The sequence below is a fragment of the Chamaea fasciata genome, unplaced genomic scaffold (assembly GCF_029207755.1).
Source record: "Chamaea fasciata isolate MVZ Bird 193981 ecotype frontalis unplaced genomic scaffold, bChaFas1.0.hap1 SCAF_8, whole genome shotgun sequence".
NCBI classification, from domain to species: domain Eukaryota; kingdom Metazoa; phylum Chordata; class Aves; order Passeriformes; family Sylviidae; genus Chamaea; species Chamaea fasciata.
The window spans coordinates 32441405-32460960 of record NW_027094093.1 but is presented as its reverse complement, the minus strand read 5'-3'; the positions used below and the strand labels follow the sequence as shown (position 1 = coordinate 32460960).

General features: G+C 38.5%; 1 protein-coding gene across 1 annotated transcript in view; it reads right to left on the bottom strand.

Moving 5' to 3' along the window:
* MGAT5 (alpha-1,6-mannosylglycoprotein 6-beta-N-acetylglucosaminyltransferase) overlaps positions 1-19556 on the bottom strand; it is a 114684-nt gene that overhangs the window by 66976 nt on the left and 28152 nt on the right. The window contains exons 3-4 of the mRNA XM_066190355.1: positions 4909-5297; positions 476-643 (exon numbers count right to left, since the gene is read on the bottom strand). Coding sequence (XP_066046452.1) covers positions 476-643; positions 4909-5146 — 406 coding nt within the window. The 5' untranslated portion in view covers positions 5147-5297. The remainder of the gene's footprint in view (positions 1-475; positions 644-4908; positions 5298-19556) is intronic.

Here is a 19556-nt window from a genome sequence, read left to right as displayed (position 1 = left end):
GTAGGTGATCTCTCTGTGTCAAATCCTAAGAGCCATTAAACGCTGCAGGGAAAGACATTTTTAAATCATGACCAACAAATACAATAAATGTTTTCTTTCAGTTAATAACCAATAAAGTGCATATGGTAGAATGGCAGAGCAGATTGATACCAACTTAAATAGTTAGGCTTCAAGAGAAAAGACATCCCCAGTTTCATCATTCTCAAGTGCAACCATTTAAAGCATAAAATGCCTACTAAATGGGTGAACTACTGGCTTTAGCAGAGATTTTGATTTACTAATGTGTTCAAGTTACTGCAGAAGAAAGATCTTCCACTGAGCTTGGACTTCAGTTTGCCATTGATAAAGGCTAGACTTTGAATTTTGTTTTCTAAGACATTCCAACTACCTAACACTGTACAATTGTGTTATGCTCATGAGAGAAAAGGTTCGGATTAAACAGCCCATAAATAATTTTAGTAATTGCCATACACACCTGCTACATTAAGCTTTTCAGCTGCTCCTAAGCTGGGAGCAGAAGTGGTAGTATTGTTGGTCGAGTTTGCTCCTGTTCCATTAAGGACAAGATTTTCCACCTTGGACTCCAACTTCCCAATGCGCTGCAAGATATTATCCAACAGGACAGCAAGTGTCTTCTTCAAATCTGCAGAGGAAAATGAAAAGTTAAACTGCTTAATAATGCAGCGCACACTTGTCAGACAGAATCCAAAAATAGATACCACAATGAGACTGGAGATATATATATATATAGATACATATACATATTCACACACACACATATATATATATACACACACACACACACTTTCTCAGTGAAAATCTTTGTCATTACCAGCTCTAAGCACTCAAGTTCCCTACTTTGTTCAGCCTCAGATACAAATTTCCCTGGCCATGGAACTTGTCAGCCTGTGTATTTTATGAAGCACACTGCAAGTCATACAGTTATCCACAGTTATTCAAGGTGAAATGAGAGCCTTTACAGGAACAGAAAAATGCTTGCTTTGCAATGGCTCAAGTAATAAGAAGCTGCTTAAATAATAATGAGTCTAAACCTAAATCCATATTCAAGCACTACCAGAGGAACAGTCTGTTGATACTCAGTCACCTGGGAACAAAAATCCCCTTCCCAAAAAGGACAGCTTCGAGCCAGTACAAAAACCTTCTCCTGCATCTCCTCCACAAAACCAGCATTTGCACTGGCAAAAATAGATAATAATTTCTAAAAAAAAGTTAAGTTCAACCTTTCTGTTGTATTCACAAAACACTAAAAATCCCGTTTCCTTTCTTCAGTCTGTTGGTGACTGTCTCTGTTGGGTCTGACAGAGCTTCCTTGGCATGGAAGCAATGAACAATAACAGGAATTTGCATATCAAATGACAACACTAAAGAGTTCTCTGATATTTTTCTCCTTGGCTTTTGTTTTGTTCAGATTCCTTGAAGGAACACAAGACACTCTGGCAAGCCAACAAAACTGAGGGCAAGAGGACAAAACTAGACCAGTATCAGACTAAACTGTATAATCACAATGGCAACAAGCCAAAGAAGATGAAACTATTGTCCTTTGTTCATTTATCCTTGTACAGATTAAAGAATTTAGCACAAGGAATCTGCATTATTTTTCCATTTAGTTACACAAAATAATTGCATATTTTATTTTACACAACTTTAGAATCAAATAACTTTCTGATCTATAATAGAAAACTTTTCCATACATCTGAAGAGATTCCACTGTCTCTACATCAGCTGGATTTTTGCCACGTTCATTCCATGCTTTTTTTTTTAAATTTTTCCCATGACTATCTCAATTCCTGTGCACATGAGAGACTAAATAAGAAAATGCTACTGCTTTAGAAAGCTTGTAATTGTTTTCTCCAAACAAAAGGAGAATCATATTTATTCCACGGTGCCATAAAGCAAGCCTTTCTCAATGTAACTGTGTTTTCCTTTGTCCTGTAAAGATCAGAAGGTGGAATCTGAAGCACTAGTCCACACATCTGCACTATTTTAAAAGGGGTACAGAAGTTATTTAATGGCACAGTGTGCAGAAGAAAAGGAAACTCTGGACTAAACACGAATAAAACCAAAGGAAGAAAAAAAATCTAGGAAAAAGTAGTAAAAATAATTCAGGAAACAGTGAGGAAGAAATGTAGCCTACATAAAAGCATACACAGATCATAAAGAAAAAAGAGGTTCAAATTTATTATTTTTTAATTCTGATACCAAAACACTGATATGACAGACATCTTGTCAGAACAAAAAAGCAAGTGGAACTTAGTTTGAGAAGGGGAGGGCAGAAACACAAATTCACAGAATTTTTGTAAAAGAACATTTGCTGCTATAAAGAAGAATCTAATATTCACTGTGTATATCGGAACTATAACTTGTAAAAGGAAAATGTCTGAGCCACCTACCTGACAGGTGAATACATGGTAGAAAGAAAACGTGAGAAAGTAAACAAGCTGTGCAATCACAATTAAGGAATGACTGAAAGCCTTTTAGGTGGGTAAAAGCAGAAAACCCAGCAAACATTAAATTTATTCTTGAACATGGAAATCACGACTGTCCTCACTTAAAGCAATCAGAGGATAATATTAAGAAAAAGAAAAGGTTCAATAAGCAAGAGCATTAATTTTCACAGAATATTGAAGAAACCTCTACCAATTATTATTAACATCAGTCATTAATGTGTTTATTTCTGAAGAGCTAACCTGATTATTTGCTAGCAGCAAGTCATTTGGTATGCCAAACAGGACAAATTAACTTATTAAGTAATTACCTTACCCAGTTTCATAAACTATTATTTAATGTGGTGTTATTCACTCACCATAGTGCTTTTCCCTGAATTTTAAATAACTGCATTACCACTATTTTCCATCTTTCCAAACTACTTTGTTGAAAACACCTGGCCAAACTTAAATTTTAAATTTTTAATCTTAAAAATCTTTTCAGCCATGGACTTGAAATTGCTACACAAACCTTGGCTTTCCCTTCACAGAAGCGTCACAAAGTTATTTCACCCGCTTCCAAACGCAGTTTAACTTCTCCTTGGGAACTTGACCAGTATTTGGAGGCAAGTCAACTTATTCCCCAGCAGGATTTGGAACAGGAAATTAATGCCACAGGCAACAAGCTGCAGGGGGAACTTTGCTTATGGATATCATGTACCTATATTAATGCAGTTACCTTCACTATCTGGAGCCAGATTGTTTGGGGTTTGTTGTCTACATCCTTGCTCAACTCACCCACCATCGAGCACCCCTGCACAGTAACAGGACACTGGTAACAGCTGCGCAGCAGATAAAGTTTTGTTTTGAGCCTAATCACACAATCCTCTGAGGATCTCTACTTGCTCGGAGATCCTCAGCCCAAGTATTTTTCGGCAGATTGAAGAGACTGGGTCTCCATGGTTGCATCATGAATCATTTTATTGAACACACTGCTTGTTTCTACACTCTTCAAGCACAACCACCATATCTACGTCTCTTAGTAACACTGCTTAACTATGGGCTAGTACTGACTTGTACAACCCAAAAAACATACAAGCATACACCCTGATCTCTTCCTCCTCCAGGGTCCTGCCTCGACTTGCCAGGGCTTGTAGCCCTTTGGCAAATCTACTTCTGTCATGAGTTCAGCGGTACTTTGAGTCCTGCTTCCCAACTGTGCTCCCACAAACATTGATCTAGTACCACTCTGTTTTGCTTGTGTTGCTTTGTAAGGCTCCAGTTCCAGTACAGTTCAACGTGCACCCACAAATCTGGAGTTACAGAATAAGGGTGAGTTGTTATTTAAGCAATGAAGCAATTTAGCTGTGTTGGGGATAATAATCTCAGGCTTACAGGCAAGCAAATGCACATCAACTGAAAAATTTGGTTTTTAGAGGAAAAAGGAGTGGTGACAGAAACAAGACACAGAGAGAACGTTCCAGCAGGATATTTTCACTGAATACACCAAAAAGTATAAAGAGAAAACTAGAGAAAAACGTGCAGCTGTTCTATCGGTTGCATCCTAGTCTATATTCTTTGTCTAAGAATACAAAAACTATCTACTCAATTTCTTCAAAGCTGAATATTAAGACAACTATAAAAGAGAACAAATCTAAATGACTAATTAGTTTTCCAGACAGTCCAGAAGTGCATAGATAAGTAGGAAAGAAAGTGAATCTAAAAACTGCTGAACAAGTAAGGTGTATTATATGACCATAACAGACTGAAAAGGAACCACGCATAACCCAAAATTCGACTATATTTTTAATTTAGTAATATTTTTGGGTAATATGCTTCATTCTTTTCTGCTTGGTTTGTCTGACACATGCACAAAAACATAACTCTCATGTACAAACTGGAAGAGAGTAAGCATTAAAACCTACTGCCAAAGAAAGCACTAAAACTCACAGAGTTTTCTGCCCTGAGGCAAATAGGATATACTTAAGCTTAATTTAAGATTATGCCAGATAAAAAAAAAAACCTTAAACATTAAGTAAATTGACTGAACAAAGAAGTGAAATGGGAAAGAAGAAGAATTAAATGTAACAGGTCTCCATTTTATAACTAAGGCAAGTTTTTCCACAGGGAATTTCTTAGATCACAGAAACGAAAACTGAAAAGCCTCCCAACCTTCCCAAAAATACCAAAAAAGGTTTTTGAAACTGAGTTCTAACAAATAACCTAAGGCCTACTAGATAGAGTTACTAGACAGACGTAATAAAAATTAGCAAACTGCTTCATTTCCAAGCGATTGGAAATGTAAAATTTATCCCAATTAGAAGGGAAGGCCATTTTCTCCATTTGTACAGAAATGCACAGGGTAAAGTACTGTGAATTTGAACAGCATTATGAAAAAAAATGGTTGGACAATTGAGGAAAAAGTCTTAATCAGATTATCAAATAATCCAGAGAACACGCTTACCGTATGCTGTCACTGTCCCAACATAAGGCCCATCAACTACATTTTTATTTTCTTCAGCTAATGCTTTGATGTATCTTTTGCTGAGGTCCAAAATTTGCTCACGCAGGACTGAACTGCTTTCGTGCTGTGTTTGTTGCTGAATAGTAAAATGCAGAAGCATCATTCCCCAAATAAAACCGAAAGTCACCAGAAAAAAGCCAAGTTTCTGAGAGGACAGCTTCCATGGAGAGAATGCCATGATTCCCAACAGCTTCACACAGTTACTACAAAGGTTCCTAAAGCATGAAGCCAAACAGCAAGTTCATGGTCCAGGTATATAAATATCACAGAGCAGGACTCAGTCTTATTCCAATTCCTTTGTCAACACATATCTGTGTTTCAGTTCCATTCTGTTGAAAGAAAAAGAGAAAAAAGCACAGTTAGCACACCTGAAGTTACAACTAGCCACACTAGGTCTTCCCTCTAACTGGTACAAACCAGGAGCAGACAATATGCTCGCTTTGTAAATGTTTAATTTGCATGTCTCATCATTGTACTGTAGTAGCCAGAGCAAAACGAGGCTGAGAAAGGCACTGGAAAGACAACAAAGCGGGAGTGATGTGCCCGAGCAGGTGGAGAACACCTCACAAGGATCTGGATCAAATTCCCTGCCTGTAGTGGTTTCTAAGCTGTATTTCAAAGCAAGGCTGCTGTTACGTATTTATTTGTGTGTGTGTGTGTGTGTGTACGCAAAACTTTGCGATGTTGCCAGCGCAGCAATTTAAGACAATTCTCAACATAATTCAGTTCTCAGAAAACAAGTAATTTTAGCTGGCAGTGACACTGCTCGGAGTTCCTGGCAAGAGCTACAGCATATGGCTAGATAGGTGATCAGGAAATCAGACTCCCTCAGGGGTATAAAGAGGAAAGAAGAAATCTACATTATTTAAGCCAATACACTCTCCTGGCTTGCACTGCAAGCAGTTGGGAGGCTGGAATAATGTCCTGCTCCTGTGTGGCCTCTGCTGTGCACTCCTTATCCATAAAACATTCTCCAACGAGGTTGCTCTTTGCAACTAAACCAAAACCACAAACTTCTGAATGCTGCAACATGGCTTTTCTACATAAATGAATATTCTCAGAGCTTTTCATACACAAGGGAAAAAGAATTGTACTAAAGGCCTTCAAGATGCAGTAGGATCAACTTTTCAAGGTAAACTCAATTATAAAACTTGGCATGAAGAATCCAAAGGCAAGAAATGGTCTGTGATGAGAGTCAGAGGCAGAGTCCTTAGCTTAAAGTCCAACTAGAAGAGGGGTAATTAAAAGGTAATTAGGTGTAACCTATCATGTTAGAACAAAGATTTGGTAAAATGTTATCCTTTTAACTTCATAACGCTCCCAGACAGGATTAGAGAACATAATGTTCCATTCCGTGCTTCCACAGATAATACAGATGTTGCTCCGTTTTAATAGGATAATTACTCAGATGCCTTCTAGCAGTGCTCCCTGCTTGTTAAAATTCCCTACAGATCTTCTGCTTCCAGTTGAACCAGGAGTTCCACAGCGGGACAGAAATACTTTTGGAGCACTTCTCTTCAACATGTTTGAGTGAGCACATTTCCCATCCTTGATTAAGGTTGATTGAAGAAGTGAAGGTGCATTACTCAAACTAAAAGCAGGCAATGCAGACGCTGCCCCGTGCACTCACACTGCTGAAAGAACAATCTGCAGCCATCTCTTGCCAAAGGAGGAATGGGGCAGAGAAATTAATTGCAAGTACAGCGAAAAACATCATAAAGCCCTCAAGCTGGCTGTTTTTCACACTGAAAATGTCTCAGTAAAGAAAATGAACAGTCTCAACAGAGGAAATGAAGGACTCTGTTTAATGCTGCTCTACATAAATTTCAGTTAATTTTCCAAGAAATGGCAGAGAGAAATTTTATTCCTTTCTGTTTGTTTAGCTACAGTCTTGAGATATTTCTGGTCTGACTGAATAGTAGAATACTGTTACTTCATTAAAAGCTGAAAGTTTTACTATTCTTTTGCAATATTGCGTGCGATAAAATAGAGAAAATTCCATAGTCTAAAACAGTATCACGACTTTAAAAAGAAATCTAAAATGTTCAAGATAAACTCCCTCAGTGACCTAACTTCAAGTAAGCACTGACAGCATCCTCTACAGCGATAAGATCTGTGGTTAAACAGTCAATATTTCTTTCTCAATTTTCACTTGTTTGTGAAGCAGAAGACACTGAATAAGAAAGTAAACCTATCACCACCATATTTTAGCAGACAAGTGCTAATGATTGTTTATGACTAGTTGTTTAGGGAAAAAAAAAAAAAAAACCTCTGAACATGATTAACATTAAAAACAGCCATTAAAAATGCAAGCATTTCACAGTCTTCTTTTTAAAGTTCTAAACCAGAAAGATGGTATAAGAAACAGCGTAATGACACTGAACTGTGAGAATGATCTCCTTAAAGAGGTGTTGACTTTTCAGTTCTATTTATCAGCAGAAAAATAAATCCACTTAAAAACTCTACGGAAGTAAACAGCAAATATTGAACTTTTGCCATAAGAAAGGACTAAAATTCATGGACAGATGGAAGAATGGCCCCCACTATTACAACAAACAAGCTGAAAATCCCAAACCCAAAACATCACCAACAAGCCCTATTTTTCCTCAAGCAACTCCAGTGGCCAGCAACTTGATGAGTGCCCAACAACATGTACTTAACTAATTAACTTTATAGCCCTGCTGGTGGCCACGGAGGTTTATAAAGTGCACAGCAGAATCCCTGTGCTTCCCTGAGCCTCCAGGGGCAGCTGCTGTGACTTTGGGATATATTTAATCCCAGATTTGACAGCTGTCAAGGACTGCAACACAACTATTCCTCAGTTAATGATCACCACATACCTATAATGCATCATTATTTGGTACCTAAGTGGACAGTGGACAGAAAATATCAAGGGGTGATGTGGAATGCATAAAGACAGCAGCACAGAAATGTCTCGGTGTATTTCTGTTTTGACAGGAAATTAATGACTGGACTAAGCAAGAGCTGTAGCAATAAACACACATTTGTCTACTATAATCACTGATGGATTTTGATTGACAAGTTATCTCTGCCCATACCAAGTAAGACATCCTAAAACTTCAGTTGGTAGTGCACTTCCCTTATTCTCCTGCACATCTTATCAATGTTCCAAAGGAGGTAATCCCGTTAATTACTTTTTACTAGGCTTTTTCCTAGTCTAGTCTCCAAAGGCACATATCTGAAGAGGATATGGACGCCCATATTTGTTTGTGCCTCTAAAGAATGACAGGAGCCTTTTTTGCACCCACTCTCCACCCCTTTTTCAAACTTTGGTCCCACTCTAAGACATCTCTTGAAATAATTCCAGCACCCTCTGGAAACTGGATGTTATATTTGTGAGTTTGTTTGTGAAATGGTTAGGAAGATAATTCCTCCTGACTTAGAGCAGTTAATGTACAAAAACTAAACACCAAGTGTGAAAAACAGGATGGAAGTGAAAGGATACATGAGGCAAGAACACCTCTAATAAAATAAACAGCATCTTTGTTACTTCTTTCTCAAATTCAACTCTAACCAGCCAAAATCCCACCACAACTGAAACAACATTCTGTGGGGTAGTAGGCAGGTGTTTGGGGTTTTGGAGTTGTTTTTAAACAGACAGGTTACAGCTTCTGTGAAAAACATACCACAATTTACAACTCAACTGCCCCTACCCTGAACAAAAATGATTCACATATTTCTTTGAAAAAGGACTAACCTTACACCCATTTACACAGGCATGAGAATATTAAAATACTAAAAGTAAAATTATATAGCTTCATTAGAAACACATTTTTTCTGTTCTGTATTTAATGAACTCCTCTTCAACAGCTGGTCAATTCTGCAGTTAGAGAGGATAACATTACCATGCTGATGTCATCGCTACAAAAGAAACCTCACACTATAAACAATCATCTCAGAGAAGTACCCTAATTAAAGTGATCTGTTCATCAGGGGTAAAAAACCACACATTTCTCAGCACTTTAAGATTTTACTTTTTTATTATTAATATTATTATTTAATGCTTAAAACAGAGTACAAACAGTTCATCTTCATGTGAACAGATTCTGGCGACACATATCCACATATTCCTCTTTGCTTTTTAAGAAGGAGAATTAATCATCTACAAGAGATTAAGCAAAGTCTCTTTATAAGTATGTACATATACACAGCTTGATATTCTCTGTCCAATCTGTACCTATATTAGAAATGGTACTTAGGGTAAGCTTGGAACACCACTATCCTCAGGATACTCAGGATTAAATCAGGATACTCGGGATTAAACTCTTCATCAGTTGAATGCACCATTCCTCCGTAGCCACGCAGTTCTAAAACCTTAATTGTCTGTAGCCAAAGCAGAAGCTTTTACACCCATAAAAACAGCAGCTTAAGTGGTATTTAATTATTAATTTGTTATAAACTCAAACATAAGTAACCTTACACATCCTGACTAGTAAACAGCGTATATGTATTTTTGTACCATGTGGCTCAGTAAAAATAGTATTGCCACTGCTAGGAAAAGGCCTGTATTCCAATGCCACATGTGTAGATTCTGGCTTCTTATGCTTAAGAAATTATTCTAGGAATGACTGTATGAGCTAGAGCTGGGTACCAGGTGCCTCTTGTTACAGCAAACAGCTTAGATATAAGAACCACAGGCTGGAAAACACAGGCACAGGTTGAAAGGAGAGGCCCCAAAATTGTGAGTTACTCAGTGATGGTCAATTACTAGTCAATGATGAGACGCAACCTTGAATTTTGGAAAAAAAACTGCTTTGCTTTTAACAGCAGCAAAAGCTGAAAAGGAGGCATGGTATGTTTTAGCAACACGTAAAGGCACCCGTGACAAGGACAGCACCATCAGTGCTAAATCCACGGCACCAGCCTCTGCTCACCATTCACAACAAAACTTTTCCAGACAAATTGCTTTGACTATGCAGTGGTGATGAGTAGGAATGAGTAAAACCCAACCTTTAGTAACGTGTATTATCAATGGATGTCAGTCTACCCAAGTTCTGTTACAAAGTTTAAAGCTTGTTTTAAATTGCTTTGTTTCATCAGCCCTCTAAAACTTCAGTCACAGCAATCTCTCATTCCCCTCTCACATGTATCCATGCAGACACTAACAATGTGTATTCAGATGCAGCCTCAGACCTGCCTGACTGCACAGTCGTTATTGCATCACAACCAGCTCCCTCCAAGAGATGCTCTTCAACCCCTCACATCGGGGTCCTAATGAAAATACCGACCTCTTTTCCAGATTGTTTCCTGAAGAGGGCAAGCTGCCCTTCTGTTTGCTACTGTTTGATTCTGCAGAACAAGTTGTTACAGACCAGCCAAGGACAAACACCAAGATATGAACCTCCTCTACCGTTACCAAGGGCGTGCTAATCTAAAAGCTGACAATAATTCAAGTGTGAAGCCAGTGGGCTGCCAGCACACCAGAGCCACAGCCAGCAAACAAAGGGTGAGTGAAAACACCTGCCCTTATCCCAGACCTCCTCTGCTAGGGGATGCCAGGAGTCAGGCTTCATGCAGAAACTGATGCAATAAGTCCTAAAAGGAACAGGCAATCCTCTAAAACCTCTTTTCTAGGAGTAATGAGCCCAGACTGGGAGTGCTACGTTTTAAGAGTTTAAGCCAAACAAACTTCCAGCATACATAAACTAGAATTCCAGGCTGATGTTAACCACAGTCTCCTACTGCAGCTGTATTGCCTAAACAGATGTGCACTATACCCCAACCAAATGCAAATGAATGGATTTCCTGGTATTGCAGTTGTTTATTCCTGTGGGAATATCCCAGCAGATGTCCCACCCCCGCTGGCCAGTCTGTGTTCTCAAACAGTGCAATCCGTGCTGTGACTGTGAGATGTTGGCTTCCCTCAGTCCTTTCGGAGGCTCAATCCACCTTTCCCTCTTTCAAACCACAGCATTAACAAGGATAAGTTACGGCCTCCTACTTAATGCAGGCAAGTGAAATCAAAGAACAGTCACATGCTGTGTTGGTAGAAGATAAGAAAGGATCAGAGAAGAGAAAAAGAAGCCTGATTTCTGATAAGATTACTTGCATTTAGACACGATGTGTGCTCATACCATTGTCAAGCGTCTTTGTACCACACACATTTTGACTCCAGTACTGACACTGCAATTAATTAACTAATGCACTTAGGAAATACACTCCATTAACATTAAAGCATCCACACCTCTGAACAAACTTAGGGGCCTCACTTACACTGAGTGTTCAGAAGCTGTTTAGCTGCTGTTCAGCCACTGACCATGTCAAATGCATAAAGCAGAGGTCAGACAGCCGGACAACCAAAGCCTGAATCCACACCTGCCCAGGGTGCCAAGGGCTGTATCCTGCCCGAGTGGGTTACAGAAACAAAAGAAGAACATTCATTTCAATAGCCCAAGTCATAACTTTGAAGCCATCTCAAAACATTTTTGTTAATATTAAAATAAACTTTCTTCATTCAGTTGTGGTCAGTCCAATAAAGGGCAGAAGTCTGATGGAAAAGCTGATAGAACATCCTTGAAGAAGCAGAAGGATGCTAGCAAAGCTGATAATACTAGCTGAGATCTGCAAGTCCTACGTCTAGGTGAGGATTTCCAACTGGTTGAAGCTGTGCATATTCCCTACACACCTCACAGGCTCCTCAGGAAGAAAAGGTAGCTGAAAAAAATCATGCGACTATAACAGATTTATGCACATTTTTGCTAACTACACATTTTATAATTTACATTCCTTAATATAGAAAATAAATGCACAAAACCATTTCCCTTAACTGTATTATGGAGTCTTAGTTTTGCTGTTCCTTCTGCTGCTCAATTTTATTTTCAGCAATGTTTCTGCCAACCCATTCTCTTCTTGTAGCTGACAGATGTCACTGTGTCTTCTCGCTCACCACCCCTCTACAGCTGATGTGGCACCATGTACTGTGCCTGAAGTGGCAATTTGGGATGTAATCCCATGAAGTGAGAAAAGCAAAACAACACTGGGTCACAACAGAAGCAGCAGGACAGATGGACTGAGGGAGAGTAAGAGTATAAATACTGCAGGTTTGGGGTTTTTTTAGGTTGGGGAGGCATGTTTGCTTTTGTGCATGTGCATGTAGTACAAATTGGCAGGAGGTGGTGGGATGAAAGTTGAAGGAAGGGAAAGCAGTCTCTGATAAGGTGCCATAAAAACAAGTAAATTTTCATCTTGAGCAAGCAGCTTGCCTTCACTTTCAAAAATAAATTCCCCCACTTAGAAACAATTTGGGTGGCATCCCACCTTAATTCCCCCATGCAGGTCTGTGTTTTCACAGAGCACTCTAAAGTGTTTCAGATTTTCTACCTAACACATCACTTGCTGTAGTTCAGCCCTACAGAAATTAAACCATCTGATGTTCTCCCTTTCATGCTGTTTGCCTACTGTGATATTTCAGGGAGGAAAGAGTAGAAAAGGAAAGAACACAACAGATAAGGGGAAAAAGGATTAGAGGAAAATCCATAAGGAAAAATGTATTGAAATCCTTACGGTACATACACTGTTCACTGATTAGAAACACTACAGGCAATGCATTTAAGAGCATAATCCCAAAACAACCTGGTCTTCTTTCAATAAACTGAATGAATGTTAGGATTAGGAACAGGACTTCAATAAACTTCAGAAAATCAGAAATGTCCCTGACCTTGAACAGGCAAGAGAAGTGTACATTTTTACAGCCACTTACAGTCAAAGGACAGGGAATATTAATAACCTTCGTCTTGCTGCTGTGTTAAAACCACATGCCCAAAATAGCATTTTCTGGCTGAAAAGAACATTTTGGAACGTCAGCATGCTGACCAAGAGATTAAGAAATAGTTTTTGGTTTTTTCTGGGTTTTGGTTAGGTTTTTTTTCTGCAAGAAAGTAACTTACAGAGCCTGAGAGCCCCAGTCAACATCTACAAAATCCCTAAAACCAGTGAAAAACGTACCCACGAGACATGCTTTCATGGCTTCAAGAGTCCCTGAAGCCCACTGCACAAACAAACCTTCAAGCTACTTCATTAATTTTAATGAATTTTAAAAATAGGACTCATGGCCAATAAGTTTTATCATATTTCTAGTGTGAATAAAGTAAATATTTGTTTCTCTTCGCCTCCTTGCAACTCCCCTCGGTGAAAGGCTAATATATAACATCCTCCTCTGTCATTCTCAATTTTACATTTGACATTTGTCCTCTGAAGGGTGAAATCATGGCACCTGCAGAGAAGCAGGGCCTTGCCCTTTTCAGATCACCTGGATGATCTCCATTGTCATGGGCAAACCATCCCCAGTTCCTACACAGCAATCCCGTGCTCTGGTAATGCTCTCCCATTTCCTTAGGGCACAGGGTGTCTGTGGCAGCAAGAGCTGCAAGCATTGCTATGAACTTATCCAGAAATTTTTTACTTATCTTTAATGAATAATAAAATTAACTTCAGCTTATAATCAAAGCAACCAAATTATGAGGCACTCCAAGAACAACTAAGTTTATTATATAGAGATTGGATCCATTAGCTCATTTCTTGCATCAGGCTGATACTCCAGGCTCCAATCTCACGCACGGCTATTAACCACAAGTCAGCCTGTTACATCACATCTTGTGGTCTGTCCAAGAGGAAAAACAAGCAGCTCTCAACAGGAGCTCTGTCCAACTCCCAGAAGAAAGTCAAAACCTTCTTTGTATTCAGCAAGAAAGCTCCCATCAATGTGGATGCCCAGCTATCATCCCGTCAAATCCATGGTCAACACACTAGAATGTGGGCTTCAGCAATTGTGCTGGACCCCAGACAGACAGCCAAAAATAAATATAAGTTCTAAGGAAAGATCCAAACATGTCCATGTTCAAAATACTCACTCTACACCTTACTGAAGAAGTTTTTCAAAAATAGAAAACAAAGAATCTGTGTAAAAAAGTTAACTTGAATTTTCTACCATTTGCTGGGAATTGTAGATAATCAAAACAAAAATAAATTCTCATTAAACTGGGTTTAAATTAATTGTTGCTACAGGATTCTACACATAAACTCTTTGCAAAGGACCAAGGGAAAAGACAGCAGAGTCATTAAAATAGAGGAAAGCAGATAAAAATATATAGAAAATTTTTATGTACATGCTATTAAGCAAGTGCACATCAGATCACAGGGAGGACAAAAAAAGTAAACAGCTAAGCTGAACATTAAATAAGTCTTCAGAAATATTTATCTTTTGTTGCTTTAGAATTTCTTGAACTTGGGTCAAAGTATAACATTTCTTCCAATGGATTTGTTCTTGGCAAGCATGTTGAACACATTCCAGCTTATGTGGCTAGACAAATGGCTGAAAGTACAAGCTGCATCTCCAGAGAACAAAATTTAATGGAATTAAAATTTCAACACTGTCACCTGTTTGGAAGCAACAGTGCTGCTGATTATTCCATCACTCTGCATTTAAGACCTTTTCTTTATTATTGAAAGGATTAAATTGTAATTTTTAATCTAACTCAAAAGTTAGTAGGGCAGCAAAATATTTTAACCTCTTTCCTGCATATATCCTGTTGCTTAACACCGGTATTTTTCAACAGCTGATACCACCAAAGATTAGAGGAGCATGAAATGAAGTGAAAGAATGAAAACTGCCAGTGTTTCTTATTTCTCTTTGTAAGGAGCAACAATTTGTCACACAGAAATGCCAAAATATTTAAAGGGACACACGTGAAGTTCTGTACGTGTGCAATGAAGCCCTGTTAGAAACTTACAGTCACAGAAGACAGAACCTGACAGCAAAGGGCTTGAAAGCAATGTTAGAGGAAACATTAGACAAAAGTTTCACTGTCTACACAGTTCTGATCCATTCAGCCATAAGAAAACAGTAATAACATGAGCCTTCACTCAAAAAAACCCCCAAAAAACCTCTGCACATGATTCTCATAATGCTGTTAAGAATTTTAGAACTTTGTGAGAAAATAAGACAAACTCTGAATGATGTGGCCATGACCCCAACAGTATTTTCAAAGGAGAGTCTGGTGAGGGCAAGCATAAGCACATTCTATCCTGTCACTGCCTGTAACCACTTCACTGCTGGGACAGCATCATCTTTCCAATCATCTGCAGGATCTAACAAATGACACTGGCTTCCTCTGCAAACGAACGAGCTGTACTTAGTTTATCGCAGGGCACAACTTCTGAACTCTTCTGAGTAGGTGGAAAACAGCCTCCCCTCTTTCAGCATCCCTAGACAGCTGTAGAACAACTTGTACTGGCAAACTCTGAGGAATAGCTCTGTTTCAGCTGTAGCTCTTACAAAGCTAAATGGGGGAAAAAAAAAGAAAGAAATGACGTGTACAAAACAGCCGGCACAGGCAGCATAAGGAGAATGAATTAGTAATAGGACTTTGTGGTTTCTCTCTGGACTACTGCTGTGCAGGGAGAGGCAGGACAACACACAACCCCACCACCACGATAAAAAATAATGTGAAAACCTCCTAGCAAGCAGCACATGTTTCTGATCTGATGTTCTGCACAACACAGTACTGAAGGATGCACACAGAACCCCCTAAGCTCTCTTCATTGCTTATACCCCATCATTAACAATAATTCCTTTTCTTAGCCTCTCTCACTTCCAGGTTTTCAGGTTCTCTAGGCAGTGATAAGTTACCACTCGAAAAAGCTATTTCATCTGCTGGTTCTGGTCCACAGTGCAGTAATGGTTTGGGTAATGAACTTTCTTTAATGCCTCAGTGCTTTTTATAAATAATCCTAATTACTAGAAAGGCCTCCTTTCCAAAGCATGCTTTGTTGAAGCTATTATCAATACTCCCATTCAAGGTTTGGTAGGAAAAGTAGCTTCATTTTCAGTGCTGAAAGCAAACCTTTATTGCCCCTGCAATGCAGTTTCAAAGTAAATGTACATTAACATCTTGGAAAACTTAATTATTTACAATATTGAATGCTTGAGTAGTCATGAGCTACCTCTTCCTTCTTCAAGGTTCTAGGTAAACTCAAATAAGAAAGCTGTCCTTAAGTAAGTAAGAAAATAAAGCCTGAGGTCCGTCTTTAATAGACATAAAATCATGACTTAGGTGTTGAAATCTCTATTTATGTGTGCAAATACCAGAGCAGAACAGGAGCACATCTGCAAAAGAACCCAACAGGTTTTGAGGACATGACATTCACACCAAGAGCATTTCAGCTCAGAGGTGTGGGTGTCACTACTGGGAGGAGGTGCTGTGTATTGTATCTAATCTGGTTTTAAAGAATAAACACAAGAGGTTCAACGACATCACTTGCATTCCTGGAATATTTTCATTACAGAGCAACTCAGTTTGTGGTCTCCAACAGTACTCCATTATGTGTGTGTGTGTGTGTGTGTGTTGTGTGTATATGTATTTATACATATATATGTACATCTCAAAGTGTTATTAGCAGGTTATCAGTTCACTTCCAAAAGCATGTCTCATGCTTGAGCACATGTTACCAAACTCATTCATGTCATAGATACACATCAAGAAAATTGCCAAGGAAGTAAACTCATAAATCAATTGCCTGTAATTATTCTCTCAAGTAACATAATGCAATTTGTAATGTTAATGGCCAAAAAGATAGACAAAACCCCAATCGCTTCCTTTACGTGCATTTTGGTTATAGATCAGCACACAACTGCAGATTTACTAAGAACATGCTTCAGCTCAAGCATGAATGAGCTTTTATATCCAAAAGGGTTTCTTGAGTTCCTGCAGCTCTGTAACCTGCTAAGCCTGCCCACACCAGGTATTCTCCCTTTTCCAGCCCCCTTAACCATTGCAAGAAAATGCAAATACTGCAAAGATGAATACCAATTCAGTTTTCTGCATTTTATTTTTTTTTCCACCTCTTCTACTTTTTTCTTATTCCTTATTGTCCCTTACTGTAGAAGCAGAAGCTTTCTCAGCCAGCTACTGATTCACAGAAAGCTTGTAGAAATTTCATCACCAATTTGACTGAAATTCCAAGAGGAATTGGAAGCATGAAGGACAAAACCGGATGACTGAAAGGGTCTTATTTCATTGGGAAATCCTAACAGAATAAAATCAGAGGCAGAAATTTTGTATTCCTGCATTCTAGGTACAACAGATTACAGATAAACAACATTATCAATAGGAAAGCAGAGCTAAGCTCTTCCTTTTAATTATGAGCAAGAACTTGCAAATGTCATCAGCATTTCACTGATGACTGAGATGAAATCTCAGAATAGCAGATAGGAGAAGAAAGATATAGATAAAACAATAGGTAAGCTTGAAAATCTGATGAGTGGGGAAATCACTGTAAGAAACACAAAGTATTTTATGCTGGTAAAGAAACTGAAAGATGAGGAAGGGGAAAAGAAAAAAAAATGCCGAGTGAGACGAGGTAAGAAAACATCTAAATGCAAGTCTAAGAGAGTAAAGGAAATGAATGTTAGGCAGATGAAAAGGTACTAAAGAGAGCAGCCTGACACACAAGGGCTACACAAACTGAATGGTTGAATACACAGGGTCAGGCAAGACCAAGGAAACACAGACCATGAAATAATGCTAAATCAACACTGGAAGTGATTTGCCAACAGACACAAAGGCGACTACAAGTGCAAGTGGCAAAGCATAACTAATACATTTCCATACACAAACTAACTACTTAACTACTGATAGAGGAAACAGTTTGCTTGTCAAAAGTTATCGCTATTTCCTGATACACTTCAGCTGATAAAACTTTCTTCTTGAGTGAGAAACAGGTGGAGCTTTCAGTTTATGAGGAAGTCACAAACAGTGAACAGAACCCTTTATATTAATACCTTCCTTAAATAAAATATTTAAGATAACGGGAAAGTTGTTCAGAAGGACTATTGCTCAATATATCAACTTCAAGAAAAAATTAACTTCTCATAGGGTCAGCTCTCTGTGTAATTTATCTTCCAAACACTTGCATCGTTTCAAACCATAAGGATCCAGGTCTTAGTAAACAAGGCTTGTTCCACTTGATGTATATACATTCATGTATAACAATTTCTACAGCTTTCAGTAGTCCTCAGGGACAAAATGTAACATTATCTTTGCATAAAACATTATGGGTCTATGTAAATGTTGCTTCACAGGCAGTAAGAGGATTCTGGAGACAGACAGTAACAGGAAACAAAACCACAGACATTGCCAGAACATGTTCAAGATCTACGTGCAGGATGACGAGAATATTTGGTATAAATTACATATTAAGCATTTACAGCTCAAGAAGTCCAAGGTGTAGGGTCTCACTAATTACTTAATTAAATTGGTGAACATCATCCCATGTCATCAGTGACAATTCAGAGTAATACTTTCAAGTGTTCCAAACCAGCCACCCTCTTTAACATATTTCACACATGGAGTCAAATAGGAGAGATAATCAGAAATACCACATACCCACACAGCTAACCACAGGTGACAGAAGAGACAGAACTAAACATCCTTTATAGACTTTGGTGATTTCCATTAGTTTTTCCAAATTTATTTTGAGAATAAATTCCCCTCAATGCTCTGACAATGCATAATTAATTACATTTATTGACACCGAGGTTAGAACATGAGTCAAGTGTTGCCACTTCAAATATTGCACAAGAGTGCCACGAGGCTATTTTTGACACTATGAAATCTGAAGATGCCCAAAAGAGATGTGTTTAAACCCACCCTTGTGCAGAGTCGTGTTTAAGCAGACTTTTGCAGGAGTCAGCTGGCAGCTCAGTGTCTGTTAGTAGCACATCACCACCTCCCAGCCCATGTACTCCCTCCAAAATTTGTACGCATTCCCTTGATCAGGCTTTCAAATTGCACTTTGCTAACAACAGAATATGCTTCCTGAAGGCTGGTAAACATGCTTCATCAGCAGCAGCCACACTTCAGGTCTTGCACGGGGAATCATCCATGCTTCAACAGGTGGCTGCGTAGTGGGTGTCAAGCAAAGAAACACTCCCTTGCATAACACCCTTTTTTGCATTTTTATATAAGCACAAACCAAGAAGCACACACTGCTAGAGAACAGAAGGATTTTGCTGCATATCAGATTTTTCAAATCTGGTAAGATTTACTTAAATATGATTTAAATATCTGATCTTGCTCTATCTCATCCCTTTTTCTTATATGCCATCTAAACTTCCAACTCCAAATCCAACAAAAGAATAACCCACCAAATACTTGGCACTTGGCAGAGTTTTCATTACTTAGTTTTTAAGTACTATAGTGCACGAGAGGCAAAACTTCATTAGAAAAAAAAACTCATTTTTCCCTAAAGGTCAGCCATTTCTGAGGCAACTCTCAACAGTCAAATAAGAACACTTTCATCACCTTAGAAGAATAAATTCAGTGGGACAAAAAAAAAAAAAAAAAAATCAATACACAACATACTGTGTATGCGTATATAGCGATTAAAGAAAAAATCCCATACAGGACTTCTTGCAAAATCTGTCTTACAGAAATACAGAAGAAAACCATCTTTCAGACTGCAGGATGATGAAATTAAAAAAGGTAGATTGGTATTTCCCCCCCACTTAATTCAACATTTCTATCTTTTTAGATGATAGGGAGAAGGAAGGAGTTTGAAGGACAAAGCAG